This window comes from Pezoporus wallicus, unplaced genomic scaffold, assembly GCF_028554395.1.
Source record: "Pezoporus wallicus isolate ANWC-B61680 ecotype Strahan unplaced genomic scaffold, APGP_CSIRO_Pwel_v1 contig_4322, whole genome shotgun sequence".
Taxonomy (NCBI): Eukaryota; Metazoa; Chordata; class Aves; order Psittaciformes; family Psittacidae; genus Pezoporus; species Pezoporus wallicus.
In genome coordinates, this window is record NW_026637224.1 from 2315389 (window position 1) to 2336874 (window position 21486).

General features: G+C 40.2%; 2 protein-coding genes across 3 annotated transcripts; both read right to left on the reverse strand.

Moving 5' to 3' along the window:
- Positions 1 to 249: 249 nt before the first annotated feature.
- On the reverse strand, positions 250 to 11619 carry CETN3 (centrin 3). Its single transcript, XM_057404312.1, has 5 exons — positions 11569 to 11619; positions 9989 to 10124; positions 7512 to 7626; positions 4706 to 4897; positions 250 to 424 (listed from the first exon to the last, which is right to left on the reverse strand). Exons 1-5 carry the CDS (start codon positions 11586 to 11588, stop codon positions 381 to 383), a joined length of 507 nt encoding a protein of 168 aa, XP_057260295.1. The 5' UTR covers positions 11589 to 11619; the 3' UTR covers positions 250 to 380.
- A 2846-nt stretch (positions 11620 to 14465) lies between these two features.
- On the reverse strand, positions 14466 to 21439 carry MBLAC2 (metallo-beta-lactamase domain containing 2). Of its 2 annotated transcripts, XM_057404311.1 has the most exons (3): positions 20978 to 21439; positions 17612 to 17835; positions 14466 to 15838 (listed from the first exon to the last, which is right to left on the reverse strand). In XM_057404311.1, the coding sequence occupies exons 1-3, from the start codon at positions 21420 to 21422 to the stop codon at positions 15782 to 15784; spliced, it is 726 nt and encodes a 241-aa protein (XP_057260294.1). In that variant the 5' UTR covers positions 21423 to 21439; the 3' UTR covers positions 14466 to 15781. The 2 variants fall into 2 exon arrangements, with proteins under 2 accessions (XP_057260294.1, XP_057260293.1); XM_057404310.1 differs by lacking the exon at positions 14466 to 15838 and having other exon boundaries at positions 16054 to 17835.
- Positions 21440 to 21486: the final 47 nt, after the last annotated feature.

Here is a 21486-nt window from a genome sequence, read left to right on the forward strand (position 1 = left end):
AGTAGCAAAAGAACATTTTATTAAAATGGAAGCTTGTCAAACCTTATGTATCAAAAGTAAGTCCACAGCTAATGCTAACACAATCAACTTCAAAAGGTTCTTATGATACAATTTAGAAATCTTATACAAAGCTATTTTACAAATGACTACTCAAACATTCTGAAATGCGGCATTTGTTTACTTGTTCTAAAATGATGTATCAATTATGATACAAAGTACCGAACTATCAATGTGTATAGCCTGTATTTATTTGGTCCTGTGAGGAAAGTAACTTTCTGCATCACTCCAGCTACAGAAATGAATGGAAGTAGAAAACACTGTAATGGAAGCTGCCAATGATTCCTCCCTTATGTGCTGAGTTCACTTCTTTTCTTCTAATGCTATATATCTCCAGTCATAATAGCAATGAACTCCTCTTGATTGACTGTAGAAAAGGAGAAAATCTGTTAGACAAACTGCAAATATCCACAAACCATAAAATAATGCATTTTTGTATTACGCATTTTGCTTAAAACATTTCCCAATCAGTATTAATCGTGCCTGATCCATTACTAGTTAGAGTTAACAAGTCTGTTTTTTTTTGTTTCTAGAACCACACTGTTTTTTAGCATGCGAAGGTCAGAATGCAAGCTTAAAAACTTAAGCCAGAATCTCACATCTAACAAGCTATTACTCATAATTAGGAAAGTAAAAATATTAGAAAAGTAAAACAAGATAGAAAGAAAACCAAAGCACTCAAAAAAGTATGTCATAAGATGGCTTTTCAAAAACATACTTTAATACTATAACTTTTTAGGTAGTATAAAAATTTATCTACCATTAACGTTTTATTTAATAAGTGCCTCTCAAGCAACAACACTGAAGCTCCAGTTATGATCAAATTCAGTTTTATTCTTGAAATCATGATTCATTTATGTTCAAATCACCCACCCAAACCATGAAATTCTGTCTTAAACCTGTAACACTTGCCAAATACAAAATGATTTTTAAGATAATTTACTAATGATTCCATAAATTTGATAGAATTAAATGGACTTTTGAAAAGCTTTTCCCCATGTGAACTTGCTTCATTCTTCAGTTATAATTAACTGAAATTTCACACAAACATAGTTGAAGAAATTAAGTCATAATAATAAATTAATTAGCAGTCATTAATTATTTTGCTGCACTTATACCTAAGCTATTGACCTTGCTCATATGTAAAACAGAGCCACCTTAAAAGAGTTAACCAATGAACATGGTCAGTCTGTAACTAATTACTGTAGTGAGAATGACTAAAGTCAGCAGTATGGAAAAGACCAGACATGCACGAAGAATTTTCCCTGACAATTACTTGTCCCAGCCAACGTGCCCAAACTATTCCTAAACAAAACACTAGTAAGAACTACATCTACAGCTAGAAGAAAATCAAACAAATACAACTATGTTAAAGAATAAATAAAAAATAAATCTAAATCTGCCCTGTTACAACATACGTAAAAAAATATCAAATGAGTAGATTTAGTCTAGGTGAGGCCTCTATGCTGTGAAATGTAAGTCCATCATGTAGCTACATCACGTTCTACTACACATAAGCATAATGTTGACTGCATGACTTTGAAATGCATTTCCACAGTTTTATCACAATAACAGCACAATAACAGCACAAACATCCTCCCCAAAATATTCTCTGGCTTAAAACATCACTGTTAAAAAATGCCACAAAGTGGAAATACAGCATTATAATGAAAGCAAATTTAATAACATTCAAACCAACTGCAAAGAAAAGTGTAGTTACAAATTCCAGTAACCCAGTAAATCCTGCTCAGCCTTCGGATCTGTTCACAAGTTAGGCACAATAAAATAAAAAGCAACCACCATCTTTCCTAGTGTCAGATTTCCCTGAGCTCCATGACATAAATGATCACAACAGAACAAACTAGTATCACAGATAATATAAAGAAGATGTTGACCTAGGCTCTGGGGGGTTAAAAGAGCATATTATTCCAGTGAAGGGTTTTGTTGTTCGTTTTTTTTTTCCTAATTCTGTGCCAAAATCTGAGACCTAAAACTGGACGCTATTTCCTCAGATGCATCCACACAAGACAATAAAAGCTGCATGAACTGACAGCATGGAGTTTCTAAAAATACTCATACTACAAAACAGAAGTCATTCCTAAGACCAGAAATACAAAAATAAGAGTACTTACATTTTTAAGGCAGACAGAAATACGTAAAAAATACTTATTTCTGTAGAAATTTACCTACCTAGAGTGTACCAGTACAGTTCAGAGGTTTTGCTGAAAACCCAAGGGTTCAACTAGCCTGGGTATCACACAACAGACCTGATTTTACTATGAGTAAATCAAATCTAAGGAGGGTGCTAAACCAAAAGTGGTATTATTCCTGTATTTGAAGACAATGCTACCAACTAACAGTTTCAGGGTTTTGCTTTTGTTTTTTTGTTTGTTTTTTTGGGGTTGTTTTGTTTTGTTTTGGGGGGGAGGGGTAGGAAAACAAGGAGAGCTAGATGACAGCAAGATTTTGTTACATGGCCCAGATGTTTGAAGCTAAATGGAGCAGCGATTCACAGGATTGTTCAATTTTTTAGAACAAATCTTAAAAAGCTAGAAACAGCATCAGTTTCCTTTAAAGTACAGAAAACACACAGAATCTTAAGGATAAACAGCACCATATACAAACATTATGCTGTCAATCTTCCACATTCGATCTCATGCTTGATTGCCCTAACAAAGAGAAGGAATGGATGAATGAGTAAGAGGAGACTGAGCCACCCACTCGTAGCTGATCAACCTGATTTCAAAAATGTAGCACTGATGCAAAATAATTATGATTCGGTAAACTTCCTGAAAAGAGCTAATGGTCTACATTCAATTGGTAGTGACCAAATAGCCACGACAAAATAAACCCCCTTGATCCATGATTCTGACATCTCAGATGGCAGATTATTTCTACTCTCTCACCTCACAACTACACTTTAAAATACAGGAAAGCCAGCAATACAACTCTTCCTTTCAAAAGCAGAACAAGGTCAAAATTAAAGTACTTACCTAGACCAGCAATCTATCTAATGGATTGAGAAAACAGACATCACTCCTTGCCTGCTACAGGCAAGTAAGTAAACAGCATCCTATTGTCTACCAGAATTCACAGCTGCAATCCTGCGTGTCACTGCACTCAGACAGGTCCCTAAAAAAAGGATTTCCAGCTTTCACTACACTGACCTGCTTCAATTATCCTATAGGAAACACCAAAAAAAACCCTCAAATCTGTTTTCTCAAATGCAGCTCCAAGAAAATCTGATCAAGCAGTGAGACAGTTCAGGGATCTAACCAGCAAGAAAAATGACACTTAAAAACGTGAATGAATAGTTATCTCCTGGCTTAGCTTCCTTAAGATATCTCACCTGTGGGATCAGATCCTGTCAGTATGAGAAATGGGTGGGAAAACACAGCTGGGAGTGTGGAGGAACACTGCAATTATGCAGTATGGATTTATTAAGGAACCATGGCCTCAGACCACAGACCGACACCAGAAAACAACAGCTCCATAAGGAAAGAAATCACACGCTTGACCTCAGCACTTACTTTAGAAAAAACAGTGTCAACTTTAACACATCTCTGGCAGTTGAATCACTGGCCTTTCACTACCTTTGTCTCCAAAAGGTTTGCAATACCACACCACTGACCTCTTGAAAGAAAAGGGGTCATTTCAGCACTTAAGCAATTGTATTCACAAGTATGGAATAACATCTACAGCAAACAGTTTAGAAGGAACGAGTGTCTGTCACAAGGCTGAGAACACAATTTTTTTTCCACTAGAAGAGAAGGTAGAGCCCAACAGATGCAGCAGCTCACAGGCAGAAAAACTATTGTAACTGGTAAAGTTTATGAAATGCTTGTGAAAGCTCAGACATGAGTCACCATCCTGAAAGAAAAACTTGGAAGTAAGATTTGATGACTGTCAGAAGTGCAGTGTTCACGTACATGGTCTCAAATAAGTAGTCCTTGAAACTCTGACATAAACATAAGGGTGCTTTCAGTGTAATGAAAACAACCTATGTTTTAGTGTGAAAATTTAGTGAAAATTTAACAAGCATAAACTGGATTTGTTAACTCATTCTTTATCTAGTTAACAGATCCCTTCCAACTCTGTACGGACCTAGTCAGCTGCCAGACCCATTTTTCATGCTATGCTCTTCAGAACTTTGAGGTTCAGAACTACTATGAAGACCCATCCCAGCTGATCCTGCATAGACAGGTACATCCACCACAACTTATTAGCTCAATACTTCATATCTGACTAACATGCTGAAATCACCACAGTGGCACATCACCTGAGAAATACTGACTAGGTATTCAAAAGGGTTTTTTTAACACTTTAGTCCTTTCACTGATTTATAAGGAAATTAAAATGTGATGTAGGTCCACTGAACCTCCCATGTACTGGTTCAGCTACTTTCAAGTACATTGTCACCAATTTTTTAATAATTGGCTGAATAAGAGTTACTGACGAGTCAACTTTAGACTCAAATATGTGTTTCCAGGACTAGTAGCTGCCAAACTTAGAAATTTCCATTATTTGTAAGGTAAATTAAGTTTGAGCTGAAAGTTATTTAGAAGAAAATCTAAAAGGACATGACCATATTTAAAAAGTGCACAAAATTAAGAGCAGACTATTTGGGTTTTTGTTTGCCAACACATACTTTCTCCGTCTCCATCCTTATCAAATTCTTCAATCATAGCCCGTAGTTCTTCATCAGACATGTTTTCACCCAGTTCTCTAGCAACTCGACGCAGGTTTCTCAGACTTATTTTACCAGAGTCATCATCATCAAACAATCTGAATGCCTTGAGAATTTCTTCTTGTGGATCTCTGTCCAATATCCAGTCTGTCACTGTAAGAAGGATACTTAAGTTAGATTAAAATACTCTAAAGGATAAACTCAGAATGACCTTAACAGACTAAAGCAATATGATGAACATATTCTTCTGATTTCACCCTTTCTTTCAGCTTTACATATTTCAATTCAATACGCGTTTTGCTGATACTTGATCTCTCTTTCTCATCTCTCTTTTCCCCAGCTCTCAAAAGAGCTTCTCTTTGGACATACCTGTTTGCAGTGGAAATCTACAAGGCAACATAGGCACAGCCATGCTTTCAACACACTTTTCAATAGGAATTAGAAGTATAAACATGCCTCCTCTGTTCCAAACTTACCTTTTCGAAAAAAAGACCATCACCTTCGACAGATGAAAACATGCAATTACTTTTTTATTTCATGTTTTGATCAGGATAGGCTTTTGACCTGGAGAGAACACTGAAACACTAAGAAAGGAAAACCATTCACATAGAACGCCTCTTTTAAATACAAATCCAAATTAACAAAAAACACCCCCAAAATCCAAACCCCTAAGCCCAGGGGTTATGAAAAGGGGACTGTCATGAATTACAAGATATTAATTTTGAAAGGATTAATTGGTCTTTATTTTTCCTTTTATCACAACCACTTGTCAGTTTCTGTAACAGAAAAGACAAACTTGCCACATCAAATATTTTCCTAGTGATTATTTCAGATGACTCAACTGTAATAAATTTTCACGTTTTACGTTAGTCTTGATTACAGAGCTTACTATTTCTGACTTTCATCAAGGCATTAAAAACACATCAACCGTGTCTGGAAGGGGCTGGAGAACCACTTAGCATCTGCTACTGTTTGCAGATGAACACCTGCTCTGGCGTGGCAAACTTGACAGGAAAGAATTTGATCCAAGCTCACACAAGCTCACTACACCAATGAAGTTTGTATGTCTACATAAATCCCTCAGATTTATACTAAATTTGAGTATTTTCATTTAAAACAACTACACTGCATGACAGTATTATGCCATTGGAAAAATTCTACCTTTTGTGTGCAAAAAGACAACTGTAATGTTAGCTGAAGAACAATAAAATGCTGTGTCTCTAAATACTACAGGTAACATAATCAATATAAAACCAGACAAAATGTAATTACATCTTTATACATTTCAGATGGGTTATTCCTACATTTAAAGGCATGAAGAACATTAGATTGTGAAAAAATGACAGCTCAAAAATTGCTTAGCTCTATTCAGCAGCTTTTCACAATTAAAGCTTCTATAACGTATATTATCTAACTCTCCAACCTTTTTGCTACAAGTGGTATCATGTTTAATTCTGTGTCAAGGTCATATTGCATCACAGCAAATCCAATCCAAGTTTTGGGACAGGTTTGACCACCTTCCCAGTATATATTGTGCTTCCTATAAGAATTTTCCTAGCTTCTCAGAGCAAGTATTGACTGCCCATAGTGAAGCAAGGGACAATGAAAAATGAACAGGAAACAATGAACAACGACATGACTGAACATCAGGAATTAAAAAGTAATTACACAGTAACTACAGTATATTCAATCCTATGATATTATAGCATAATGATGTAATTATAACTTAATTACTATTAATATGCTTTATTTGTTTACCTGTTGTTTTGTTTTAATTAAATCAGGATTGGTCACGTGTATTTCCCCAACGGCTTTATTTTTGGTTCTTTTCTGACATACAACTTGCTCTAGCCTTGGGCACAACTACAAAAATATTACCTGCCGTTAACAGCACATTTTGTCCAACCCTAACCTGTGAGGTCATTAAAATTTGTCACATTTCAACCAGTAACTGTTTTGCCACTTTAAAAAGATTGTTACTCATCAGCAAGATCAAATACATATGCACTACACCGAGGGTATTTTTTCAGAAGATTTACAGGAATCTAATACCTTGAACACATAGACTGGAAGAATAAAACTGAGACATAAAGCCATACACTGAGTAATCCCACATGGCTTTTTTTTTTTCCCTCTGGTAAACAAATTGTATAAGTTCAACTTTCTTTGTAGATTTATCTTTAAAAATCCTGCAATCACTACATACTCAAAGTATGTCAAACTGTGCAATATGCAATCTTCAGATGAAAAGAGCAGCCTAATGAAATTCCACTGATTTTATCAACAGTTGAAAATCCTTGAAGTACAATATTTAATATCTGCTTCAACTTCTCATATCTTTGATATGTGTGAAGTCTGTACTCAGTTTGCAGTTTGTCTGTGTTTTCGTGGAGGAAGTATGCCTCCTTCCCACAAAATACTATGTCAAACATTTTTTCCACAGCAGGAAGGAGAATCTTACAACATCCATAAGCAACACAAGAATTATGTACACTTTCAGTTAGTATTTATTCCTTTGTGCAAGTTTGAAAAAGTTTAGGACTCTCTACACTTATTTCCTTTTATACATTCATCTCTACAGATCAAACTGAGTATTCAGAATACAAAGATTTGTTTTCCTCCAGTACTGACGTTTATTAAGAAAATTATGAAATCTCCCACTTCTATTTCTTAATAGATAACTAAAAGAGTACACAAAGTACTGCTTCAAAACTGTAGCCACTTCTATAGACTAAATTTCTCTAAAGATACACAATCAAACACATACCAACTTCATTAAAATCTTCAAAAGTGATCTTGCCCGTCGCTTCTCGATCATAATCTTTAAGTATTTTCAGGACATCAGCTTTTTTCACATCAAAACCCAAGGCTCTCATTGCCACCTTTTGGAATAAAATGGAAGTGCCACCATAGATGAAGATTAAAATACAGATTTAAGATTTCTTTTTATTTTCAGTAGTCACCCTCTTGCCGAAAAAAGAGGATGTATATCAGAGATTTAGCAACAATAGTAAATAAAATTAATTAAAAAAAAAAAAAGAAAAGCTTTGCATTTAAAAACCACCTAAAACTGCGAGTAGCAAATGACACATGAAGTTACAGTGAAAAAAAATAGTCTTTGCATTTTCAGGGATTTTATAGACTCAACTACATAGTTCTCAGGACAAATAGATCTATTTTCCTCACTTCTAAAACATTTCAAGTACTGACACTTTTTAAAGATAAAATTGAAAAACATTCTGCAAATTATTCTTACTCAGTATTCAAATTAAGTGCATATAGATTCACACAATAGTTTGGGTTGGAAAGGACCTTAAGATCATCTAATTCCAACCCCCTGCCATGGGCAGGTATACATGTTTATGGGTTTACAATTTACTTTACTGCTTTTCCAGTGAGCAACATAAAACCAACCACCTTTTTTTTTTTAAAAAAAACTTTTTCCATTGACTAAGAGTACACCTTTAGTTTCCCATTTCAACTGAGATGGCAAATTCTCAGCACACACTACAATGACTTCCGCTAAACCAACAAACATACTAAACCAGAAGTGGGAAACCACTAATTTTGTAGAGGAGATAATTTTTTTTTTCATTTCTGTTCCTCTATAGTATTACCTTCAGGGCCACAAAATTTATTTCGACAGCTAAGAAAACAGCTTCGCAAGTAATTATGACAGCTGGAAATTCAGAGCACATCTAAGTGGGAAAAGTTACCCAAACAGTCCCTAGCACTGTTCTCGGGTTCCAGCAGAGATAAAATACCTGAACCCTGAAATAAAGAGAAGGGAACTGCTGTACCTAAGACATTCCTGAAACAGCAATTAAAGTAAAAATAAGACTCTCTTGTTTTTTCCCACCACCCTCTTTGAGTTACTTGGTAGAGACAGAACATGAAGCCAGCAGATTGATTTAGGCATTCCTTCCCAAAAGAATCTCACCCAATACATGTCAGACACACTGGCCTCTCCAAAACCTTTTTGTTCTTGATGCAGTATGATTAGAATAAAAATTCATAAAAAGATTTAAAGAGACTTTAATAAACTTCATGTTCTCCTTCTAGAGACTTCCAGATGGGAGGACTCTCTAGGAATGACTGACAGAACCTCTATTTGCTGACAGCTAGTAATAGGAGAAGCCTTCAGTGGCAACTGCTGAGCCTCCACATGCACAGCAAATAGCACACCTCATTCCTACAATCCGTGGCTTCCCTGTAGAAAAATACAAGTGAGTAAACTCTGGCTTCTAGTCAACAGCTTTACAAACTTGATTTACAACTTCTACCTAAGCATCTGAAACCTGTGGATTTTCACACCATCAAGTTTCAGATTATACAGTGCCTTTAAAAAGAAGCAAACAGCTTTTCAAGAGCTTTTCCCATTTAAGTCACTGATACAAGGTAAACCCTTGGAGCATTCAAACCAGTGTTACGTGGGATGCTACAGCAATTCTGTTATTGTGTCAAGTATATAGTGTAGGAAGAAAATCTCACTCTGCCGCAGTTTAAGCCCAGCTGACAACCCAAAATCATGTAGCCACTGACTCACTCCCCCCACACTTTCTCCCCATGCTCCCAGAGGGATGGTGAGAAGAAATCAAAAGAATGTAACTCCCACAAGTTGAGATAAGAACAGTCCAGTAACTGAGGTATAACACAAAACCACTGCTGCTACCACCAATAATAATGATAAAGGAAATAACAAAGAAAGAGAATACAACCACTCACCACTCGCCCACCGATACCCAGCCTGACTCGAGCAGTGATCTAGCCCTTCTGGGTAACTGCCCCCAGTTTATGTACTGGGCATTACATGCTGTGGTACAGAACACCTCTTTGGTTAGTTTGGGTCAGGTGTCCTGTCTCTTCTTCCTCCTGGCTTCCCCTCCTCCCTGGCAGAGCATGAGACTCAGAAAGTCCTTGGTCAGAATAAACATTACTTAGCAACAACTAAAACCATCGGTGTTATCAGCGTTGTCCCCAGGCTGAAAGTCACTAACACAGCACTGCACCAGCTACTAAGAAGCAGAAATATAACTGCTACTGCTGAACCCAGTACACACTCTTAACAACAGTGCAGGGGTTTAGGTTTTTTATGCCCCTGAATGTCCTTAGACCTTTAGCCCTGCAAGAGAACTTGAACATGCAGTGTTTTTTAAAGATACAGCCAACATCTTAAAAACTCAGTATGAAGCAGATACATATTATCTTCCATAAAATTGTTTAAAAGAAAAAACACACTTTTACCTTTAATTCATGATAATTTATTGCTCTGTCTTTGTCTGTATCAAACAACTCAAAGGCATCTTTGATTTCTTGCCTCTGTTCCTCAGTTAGTTCTCTTCTTTTCTTCTTTTTAGTTTTATCTACTGAAAGCTCATTCCTGTGTAAAAAGAAATCCAGCATAATTGATTTCTACTCAGAAGATACTACTGTAAACAGTATTTTCTACCAATAAGAAACCCTCCATAATGGCATAGATTACTACCATACCCATTCAATCTTTTCTCAGCTCCTCCTCCAAACTTAAACCAACACTTGGAATGGAAAATTCCACTGTGAAAGCTGAATGACTTGCCGTTTACTCACACAAAATAAAATCAGCACAGGCATTCTGGTTAATAAAATAGCAATAAAAAAGAGGGCAGAAAAACTGCCAGTTAAAAAGAATACTTGACCTTACAAACCCAATGCACAGCTGAAATGATACTCATAAAAATGCTTTATTAGTGAACTGTAGCTTAGAAAAAAAGAATTTAGAGACATGCAGCGGGAAGCTTATCTAAGCAAGACATCTGGGTTGTCTGGTTACTAATGTGGGTGTTGGGTGTTACAAATCAGCTTTGTTGCCAGTAACAGTTCTTACTGATAATTTACGGATTGTTTTAAAATCCCCTCAATCACACATACAGGCACTGTTCATAAGACCTCCTGCTTTGTTTTGGTACATGCAAAAGAGACAAGCGCCCCAAATCACCAAATCTTGCTCAAAGACAGCCCTCTTTTCCTTGGCAGCCTTCTCTTCTCAGGATAAAAGTAAGGCTGTCAGGGTATAAGCATGCTCAGAAAGCCCCAAGGGAGAAAAAAATTTTCAGTCCCTATGGGAAGAGACCAGAGTGCTTACCATTACACCATGGGACCATGTGAAGCTGCTAACCTAGAAATCTGAAAGCAGATTAATGCCAAACTCTGCTGGAAGAAGAATGTGACTACGCAATGTTTATTTAGTGTTTCGCATAAAACAACTTTGTGGAGGGTTGTTTTTTTTTTCCTCCAAAGACAAAGCAGTACTTAAGTGCAAGGAGCTGAGCATCACCTCTTCTACAGCCACTTTTACCACATGAAGCACAAAATTCTCGGACTTGAAAATCAGGGATCACGTATGCCATACAAGCCTATTAATTACACCTGAAGAGGTTGTGCCAGGTATACAATTCATAAGACCGGTCCCATTACACAACAGTTACAGCACTGGACCTAAAAGCGAAACTCAACCGCCTACCCTAACGCTTGTTAAAAGCGCCGTCAAGCTGCATCACCTCAGACAAACCTTAGAGAGGCGAGCCTCTCTAAGCCCTCCCTGGTAGAACAGGAGGTGCCGGGTCTGACCCCCACACCCCCCGGAAAGGATCAGCCTAGTGGCTGGAGACTGCCGTGATCAGGCCCCAGCCACTGACCACCGGACCCCGTTCCCCGTCATGGTGTCCCCTGAGCGGACGGCGAGGCCCTAAGGGGCCGTAGAGCGGCGATGGCCACCCCTTTAGCAAAGCAGCCCGCCCGCGCTACAGAGCCCGAAGGGACAACGGGAAACACCGCACGGCTCATACCGACTCACGGCCAAGCTCATGGTGCCGCCGGGATGCAGCGGGACGGGACGGGACGGGACAGGACGGGCTGGGCTGCACCGCACCACGCAGAGCGGGACGGGACTGAACGGGACGGTATACAACCGACCGCGCTGCCTTCCCCTTGGAAACGCGGCACGAGACGAGGCCCGCCAGCCCGCGCCCTCTTTGCCATGCCACCGCCGTCTGATTGGACGTTAGCGGAGATCTTCCCGCCTCCGAACGCGGAACGCCTGCCTATTGGCTGAAGGGTTGCCATTGAAGGCGGGGGGCCGTGTTTCTCTAGGTGCCGCTACCCAGAGTGCCGTGCGGCGCGGGCGGAAGGAAGGGGGTCGGCGGACTCTAGCGGCCGCTCTAGTGAGGTCAGAGCACAGCCTGAGGGTTCCGTGAGAGCCGCCTGCGCTCGGTCCTGTCCAGCCTCCGTGTGCCGTGCCTGTAGTGGACGAGCTCCCCGCGTCCGCATGGTTGGAAACGCACTGCTGTGTACATCTGCATCAAACTGCTTGGAGGAGGCTCAGGGGAGACCTTACAGAGTCTTTGCGCCTGAAGGGGCTACAAGAAAGCTGAAGAGGGGCTTTGGACAAGGGCCTGTAGGGACAGGACAAGGAGGAATGGCTTTACCTTGACAGAGGGGAGACTGAGATGAGCTCTTAGGCAGAAGTTCTTCCCTGTGAGGGTGGTGAGGCCCTGGCACAGGTTGCCCAGAGAAGCTGTGGCTGCCCCATCCCTGGCAGTGTTGAAGGCCAGGAGCAACCTGGTCTCAGTGGAAGGTGTCCCTGCCCGTGGCAGGGGTTGGAACTGGATGAGATTTGAGGTCCTTTCCAACACAAACTAAACTGTGATTCTGTGACACCTTACTTTCGATCACTAGTTCGTTCACAAAAGTGTCGCCAAGGACCTTTTGTCAGGAATCCTTTGTTTGTTTTTTCCAATTTTAATTGCTGTTGAAAGCCTCATAGCTTTTCCTACACACTGCTGGGTACATACACGAACATACAAAGTCACTTACTAAATTGGAGAACTCAGCCTGTCCAGTAAAATCACGGTAGTTGGAGGAACCATGTGCTGAAAAATGGTTTTGGACAGGACAGCAGAAGCAGAGAGCAGGTTAACACTTAGTTTCTAATTTAATCTGTAATTATCCAGTGAAGCTTGTTGTCTTACGGTAAATTTTTAGACACAAGGGGTACTGCTTAATGATTTCAGTAATATGCATATGAATTATAACTTGGAAACACCTTTGGCTGAATTCTTTGATCTAGATTTTAGACGTTAAATACTCATAATTCCTCTTTTGCCATATATTTTGCTGCCTTTATTTCCCTCCCTCTTTCCTAACAGTTCTCCATTTTTTGTTTTCTTTGGCTATGGATGTCTGCTCCTCAAGGACAAGTTGTTGCTATAGGCTTTAACAGTACCTGTTTAAAAGCTCATTCTGAGTTCTGCCATATACCATCCTACAGACTAAGATTTATCAGTAATATTTCTCCCCACCCCCCCCACCCCTGGCACCCTTGTAAATGTTCTTTGTAGCAGAAACATCCCACATTTCTTTCATGGTGACATTAAGGCACATAGAGATGTTCACTGATGGAAAAAATTAGATGCTGTAGTACTGAAGTCATTAAAGTGACTGTTCCACGTGTGGTTGAAAGATGATTACAAAGACCCCTCAATCATCTGACATGGTTACCTCACAACATAGCATCTATTGTGAAATACAAGGTGTAGCTTAATATGACAGCAGTAATATATCACATTTCACTCTGGATCGACTAGGTTAGCTGTAACTGTTGAGCTGTATAACAAAAGATGCCCCTGATGCCCCTGCACCAATAAGTACAGAGGAGCAAGGCTGGGTGTGAGACCCCAGTAACAACCTAAGAAGTGAAGCCTCCCAGCTGGCTGCTCCCAAGCTGATTTGTTTTATTCTTTAGCTAAAGCCAACATTGTAGTACTTTTTAAATTATTTTAATTGCTTTATTTTCTTCATAAAATCATCTTATTTCTGTATCTGCCTTGAAATTCTATCCTCTTCACCACATAAAATTCAAAATTTAACAAGTTTAACTAGTTTTGAAAGTAAGATTGTGTTTGTGCTAGCATGCAAAAAGATTGACATGAGGACTACACATTAACACTGAAACTCCTGGGAGAAAACACATCACATTAAATGTGATATCCCTGAAGTCTAGTTATCCATTGTCTGGAAGGAAGAGTACCTTCGTCTTTGGATGAAGAGATGATTACCTTCTTCATTTATTCTTGCCATTATATAAGGACATTTCTTTTCCGCTGGCTTTCATGACAGTAGCTGCCTTTGTTATCCATGGACTAATTTCCACATACTTCTACGGTTTATCAGTTACTAAGAAATTTTATCTTTTACCAGAAACTAGTCATCAAGTATGCTAAGGATTACTTAAAGCTCCAGTTATATGCCAAACAGAAGCTATGTGATCTGTTTTTGTTTCAAGTAAACAGCTGTCATTAGCTACTGTCTTGTGTGGCAATAATAATCTATGTCACCACAAACTGAAACTGAGCCCCAAATACAAATTTTCATCACATCCATTTTTTCTGTGTACAAATTCTGCTGAAAACCTAATTCTGATTTGTGTTAAAATGTGGATTTTTTTTTTCCAAGAAGTACCACTCATGGTTTTATACAAACTTTGCAGCATTTGTCCATGATACATAAACATTTATAACGCAGTTTCCTGTTCAGAACACTGCTAGCAACTTTTAACGACTTTATACTCCATTTAGAATCAAAAAGTGCTTCTCTTGAAAAACACCTAGAAATTATGACTGAACTGCACAGGATTATATCTTTATTATGATAAAATATTTTTTTTATGTGTCAACTGTTAACATAAGTCTTGACACATTATGAAGCAAAACTTCCCATACATTTAGATTTTACGAGTAAATCAACAAAGTTCTAATACCCAAGATGTTGCAATATTTAAACTTACAATGTATGTTTTAAATATTCAATCCAAGAAGTGTTACAAGGCCACTGCCAAACTCTAAAACTTGGCTAATTCTTAACAATAGTCACAGACAGTTCTTTACACTTAAGATATATCATTGATCTAGTAGTGTATTTCTTACAACACAAAAATAATTCTGGGACCTTCAAAAACTACTTTCAATGGGATCATAGCAGCAGTTTACTCTCCATTTTGGGCTTTGTTCATGTAAAGCATAATTCTGAGCTGAGAAATCATTCCTAGATTTTGGTCAAGGTAAAAAAAAAACCCAGGCAATTGCTGTTATCTACATATACTTAATGGACTTAAGCATGCCTTAATAGGGCATTTTGACATGTGAGGATGTTGTACCTGATACTGAGCACAAATTTAAAGTAATGATGACGGGTATCTTCTCTTCTGAATTGGCACGCATGTGAGCCTTCTCTTAGGAGCTCAAAAGGGTTTCAAGTCTATCAATATTGGGTAAAATAAACTAATGGCTGTATAACACAAAATGCTAGTTCAACATGCTCTCACTTTCCTAATGAACATTCTCAAAATTTTAGCAGCTGGCAGGCTTTGGGGCAGAAGAGGTCTCTGTGTTACTGCACAGGGCTTAGCACCAGTGCTCCTACAGCCTTACTGATAGGATAGAGCAAGATTACTACTGGTATTATGCCACAGATGGCTAATTTGAAGGAATTCAATTATTGTTGGGTAACCTGTGACACCACAGCTTCACCTGGATAACTGGTAAGCTTTGGTGCTGTGTGTTTCTTTGGCCACTCGGACTTCAGCCACCTCGTATCTGCGATTGCCCACTGTGAACCCTTGGCTATCCTGAACAGTGCCTGGACTACTGTGTGAATAGCAGCATGTATCAGCAGGCTAAAAAGGAAAATGACACAGTGGAGTTTGTTCTGGGCCTCTTCACTAAACAGCTGTTTTGCTTCCCAGGCTAACTTTTTGTGTTTCTTCCTATGGCCAAACGAGCCAAGACAAAAAGCTCTTGGCTTCATTTATGACAGAAGTCTACCTGCTGATTAAACACTCCCTCATGAAATACACTGACATTTTTGGGTTTCTCCAAAAAAAAAGACAATGACATGAGTGGTAGCAGGTCTTTCAAGCACTGCATTGCTGCACCTGGTCTGCCCACTTGCCATTGTGCTTCAGCTTGGAGACAGGCACTGCTAACAAGAGCTAGGCACAACCTATCAGTATAAATCCTGGTCAAGAATATACTCAAATAGTAAAGGCAGGAGTGCTGTGATCTGTGAAAGGAGAAAAGCAAGACATTTTCTTTCATATTTTTTACAGAGATACTTTTTATTTTGCAATTGCTGTTTTCCAACAGAATTCGCAGCAGTTAAGAAGGCTTCAACTTCCACTCCCCCATGCCTCAGATGGAGCCTAGTCTTTGGACTCCATCTCTGCTGGGCATGATGAGGGGTGAGGAGGAACCTTCCCCATAAAATCAAACCACTAAAATTTGGGAGAAACTTATGCACTCTTTTTAGTAAAGTATATATGTCCATATACAAAAATAACATCAGACAGTGTCCTTTTAAAAAAGTTAAATATACTGTTAGAATAATTACATAAACTTTACCCATTTCAACAGCTTTTAAGTATCAGACATTCAATTTTTATATGCAAGTTACAACATCATTTAGCATTTCTCACTGTACATAACTTTTTTTTGGAACAGACTCAAATGCAATTCACTTTTAATATAAAACATATGCAGAAAACACTTTATAAGCAGACAGTAAACAGCTCAAGCTACATTCACTTTGTAATAACAAGCATATGGGCTGTTTAATCCAGCACCTGCAGTAGGGCAAGATAATGGTAAAGCCTCCCTCCTTCCCCTACCACAGAGCATTAAGAACCGAGTTACAATCCAGTCACATAAAAATACTTTTACTTGCAAATAAAGCCTTTAAGTTTATTACAGTCCAGTTTGCTCAGATTTACAGAAAAACATACTCTGTAAGTAATTTTTTAATGAGCTCATCAGAAAAAAATCAAACATATCAAGCAAGGGCTCAAACCACTTTGTACAGGCTAGTTTAACACATTAATGTATTAGCTTACGAATTCTCCAGTTCCTAACTTGCACATCTATAACCAAACAGTTCCCTAGGCAACAGCAAGAGCGTTCCTTCCTGCTTCTCCGTCAAGGCACAGGTATTCCCTGCACCCCACTGGGAGGCATGATAGCCTCAACAGTCCATCTGATGCTAGATCTGCATCACAAGCTTTTGGGGTAAGCTGATGTATCTATATACCTTCCAACTTGGAAGTCTGGTCTGCAGCACATCTGTATGTTAGTGGATTCTAAAGACACTGCCAGACAGCTACTCTGCAAAGATGCAGGAGTGCAGCACGCACTAAGCAGGTGACAATGGCTGCAGGACGTCCTTCACCTCTTTCTGCCCAACGAGTCCCATGCATGTACTGCTCCCACCAGCACACCAGCTCTTGGCACAGGCTGTGTTACGCCAAAACCTCAGCAGGAGTTGAGTGGATGGTCACAAGTCTAGTGCTACATCAACAAGGTTTCAGGCATAAATATGAAACCTCTTGTTTTGGCATATGTGCACCTGTCAGAATCGTAACAAAAATAAAAGAATATATTTCAATCCCAGTATGTGTGCAATCATGCCCTGAAATAGACAGAAAATCAGCAGCTTGGGCTGAAGCAACCAACTGACACACTTTTTATAAAAGTAGGAATAAAGTAGGAGAACTTTTGCAGCTCATCTGTATCAATTTGCCAGCTTTTTACTTAGGCATATTGCTTTTGCTTGTATCAATGCTTTCACAAGCCATTTGGTTTTTCAACAGTGAGCAGACCACACAAAACACACTAAGAAACACTAGGAAGTGACTCTGGGATTTGTAATGCGAAGTGCTATGCTTGCAATGGACTTCATGGCGCAAGTAGAAACCTTGTGACAGATCCCAGCTTGGGAAATGTAGTTGGAAGCTAACCAATACAGCCTTTCTGCCCCAAAGATGTTGAAGTGCCCAGGCAGCACCTTCTCCACGAGACCTCTGTCCACTAACTCCAAGAGGCGCTGGCAGCTTGCAACATAGTCGCTGATTTTGCTGTAGGGAAGCCAGTCAATCATGGATCCATCATACACCACGTCCCCGCTGAACAAAATCTTCCGTTCTTTGTCGTGTAAGCAAATGCTGCCTCTGGAATGACCAGGCATGTGCATGACAGTAAGCTGTCGGTCTCCAAGGCTGATCTCATCCCCTGCAAACAAATGTGTTACAGGAAAATATATGTATGATAGACACCACAAAGAGTACGACCTACCCATACACTGAGAGTTTAAACATACTATATATCCACAGTGGGAGCAGGACATTTATTTTCTTGGTGAGTGCCAAAGAAGAAACTGAAAGACAGGCTTGACAAACGGGTATTTTCCAATGATGGTAATAGTTAACACAAGCTTGGGCTATATTAATTCAATCTATTTGCTAATAAACTAAACAATGTGGAAAGGAATGTAATAGACAAAATAAAACAGGAAACAAACAGTAAACCAGGTCTCCTTTTAAAGTTTAAAAAGTAAGTATTTTACAATTTAAAGTTTAAAAAGTAAGTTTTAAAGTTTAAAAAGTAAGTATTTAAAGTTTAAAAAGTAAGTATTTTACAATTTATTATCATTTTACTATCATTTAATTTGCCTAGAATTGCACTGCTGATACTTCTGAAAGGCAAAAGGACAGGACATGAATTGCAGGACTAGCCTCCATGCACTTTCTTCATCTCATTCGGTCACATACATAAAAACAGCACTTCCTTAACATGAAGTAATTTTTTTTCCAGCTGAAACCTAGATGTCTTTTCACTGTTCTAGCCACTGAACCAGTCCTTTCAGCCTAGGGATGAAGAACTGGCCAAGTAAGTCAGCTGCTGATTTTAAACTGTAATGCCAGCTTAATTATAAATGAGCAAACCCCACTAATTAAGAAGTGGCAAATACGTACTACGTAGGGACGGAAGACCAACATACAAGCTGCCTTCTCGCAAGCAGCTGCCAAACTACATGAAAGAGTTCTAAAAGATAACATCCAGTACCATCTTAATAATTAAGATAACCTTTACTTCAGTTGCCAAGGAGAACAAGAAAGTTACCAGACCTCTGCTACTACTAGAAATCTGAAAGTTACTGATCTGCCTCACACCAGAGACAGGCATGCCACAGATTTCCTCACGATTCACCAAGCCTAGAGGTACTTAAGTACTGGAAGTCATACCTTTTGTGACAGGATTTTTGGTGTTCAATTGAAAAGGAGTACTGAACATGCTACAACAGCTTTGAGAAGTCACTGGAGAGGTAACGTCTGACCATGCTGTATCCAACAGGGGCACAGATCCCCACATTTGCACAAGTAGCTAGTCTCAAAATTATAAAAGGGAATTTTCAGACAAATTCTCTTTCAGGGAAATGTTGGGCAGCCTTGGCAGGAGAAAGAAACAGACTTGACATTGAGAAGATTATGCTGAAAATGCCTGTATTGGTGAAGGAAACCACAGTGAAGGTGAAGTTAATGGAGGAGAGTGTGTAGGTGGGTTTCAAACTGCTCCTGGCACTGAAAAAATACAAAGAGACAGAATATGGCATCCAAAAGTTAAAGATGCGCACAGAATTTAAGAACAATTCTTACATTCTGAACCTGTCTTGAAGGGACAGCTGAAGGAAGCTCTTGAGTCTTACGAGATGCAAGTGACTAGAAAACACTAAATGGTAAGGCACAATACAAATAAATGCAATTTTAGCCAGAATAGCTACAGTGAAAGATCTGGTACGGTTAAGATAATGCAAAACCTAAACAAGTGAGGCAGGCAATGTACAAAAAAAAAAAGCTGTGGCTTTGGACTGTAACAGAGTACTGTCACCTGTATTTTCAGCACTGCTGGATATCCTTGCCCTACAGCCTTCCATGTGCACTATGATATGTCACTTCCACACAGCCTGTCTCAGTGAATGTTGTCTTAGAAACCTTGATGTTACTTTGACAGCGAGTTTGCTTCATCTTTTATAAGATTATCTTTTTAATAATTCCTCCCTTTTAAAGATAATACCACTTAAACTTCTGTTGACTGACCACTGTTAAAACTCATACCAGATCTCTGAAGCCTTCAGTTCTGGTTTTCCAAGCATCTATGCAGGATGGCCTAACTTATCAAGAAGACAGCAAGACCCCAGCAAAAGGTGTCACCTGTCTGTCAGATAGTTACCCTATAACTCCTTCTTTACCATACTGTACTATTAGGTGGGTTGTTGCTAAAATAACCTAGTCATTGTTTGCTGCAAGAGGCTAAATGGATTTCTATCGGTAAAAGCCACTTCAGTAGAAGTTACATTTATGTAAATTCTGTAAAACAAAACCCCTGTTGTCTGAAATACCTCTTTCAATAAATTGCTTTGTTCTTTACACTGTAATGCCTTGTCAGCTTGTAAATAATAAGGGCCACCAGATACTAGAGCTGATTGACATGGTAACATACTGTTAGAAGCCTAAGGCGAAACCTGCTCAGTTAGTCACTTGAATTACCACTGAGTGATTCTCAGTCTAAGGAAAAAAATACCTGCATCAGTGGGCAAACAGATCAGGCATGCACAGGGTATTTCACAGAACGGTTTGGACTGGAAGGGACTTTTTAAATCTCACCCAGTTCCAACCCCCTGCCAAGGGCAGGGACACCTTCCACTAGACCAGGTTGCTCCAAGCCCCATCCAACCTGGCCTTGGACACTGCCAGGGATGGGGCAGCCATAGCTTCTCTGGGCAGCCTGTGCCAGGGCCTCAGCACCCTCACAGGGAAGAACTTCTGCCTAAGAGCTCATCTCAATCTCTCCTCTGTCAGGTTAAAGCCATTCCCCTTGTCCTGTCCCTTCAGGCCCTTGTCCAAAGGCCCTCTCCAGGTTTCCTGTAGCCCCCTTAGGCACTGGAGCTACTCTGAGGTCTCCTCAGAGCCTTCTCTTCTCCAGGCTGAACGGTGTCTGTTTACCAGGTCCCATCAATACTTTAAGTGGTAGAAACAATCGTTTAAGAATATAACCCACTACGTGGGGGCTTTGTTGTCCCATGTTGATGACATCGGATGGCTTTTAGATTCTGCAAAGAGGGTTGCAGAGACAGTAAGCGAAGAAGAAAACATCAGTTTAAGCATCACATCTGGTTGAAAGGTGTCTCTGCCCATGGCAAGAGGTTAGAACTGGATCAGCTGTAAGGTCCCTTCCAACCTAAACCTCAATACGAGTCTACGCAACACGAGGAAACGCATAAAGCAGAACGAGCGCAGCGGCAAGAGGGCGGCCGCTGTGCCACGCGACTCACAAACACTGCGCACCACTCCACCCTCGAGTGAATGCCGCTTACCCTCCTGCAGCAGGCGGCTGGGCCGGACCGGGGGGACGCGGAACTGCCGAGCCCGCCAGCCGGGCCGCGGCGGCCGCGCCACCTCCCGGTCCGACAGCCAGGTGACGGCCTCGTAGTTATCTCCGCGCAGCAGGGCCGCAGCTTCGGCGCTGTGCACCGCCACCTCCTCGAAGTGCTGCAGCCCGCCCGAGTGGTCGAAGTGGACGTGTGTAGCCACGGCCAGCAGCGGTCGCGGCTCGGCCGCGTCCGCCGGGGCCAGCAGCCCTGCGGCGCGCAGGTAGTCGGGAAGGCTGCGCAGCCCCAGACCCGCGTCGATCACCACGTCCCGCTGCGAGCCCCGCACCAGCCAGATGTTCGCCCTGTTTCCCGACTCGTAGAAGCGCTCTTGGATCCAGAAGATGCCACCGCCTAGGGGCTTGTGCGCAAACCACTCTAGCGCCGCCATGGTCCCGCCGGCGGCTCACCTCACCTCACCGCGGCGGGGCGGGGTAGCGCCGGGCCCGGCCCAC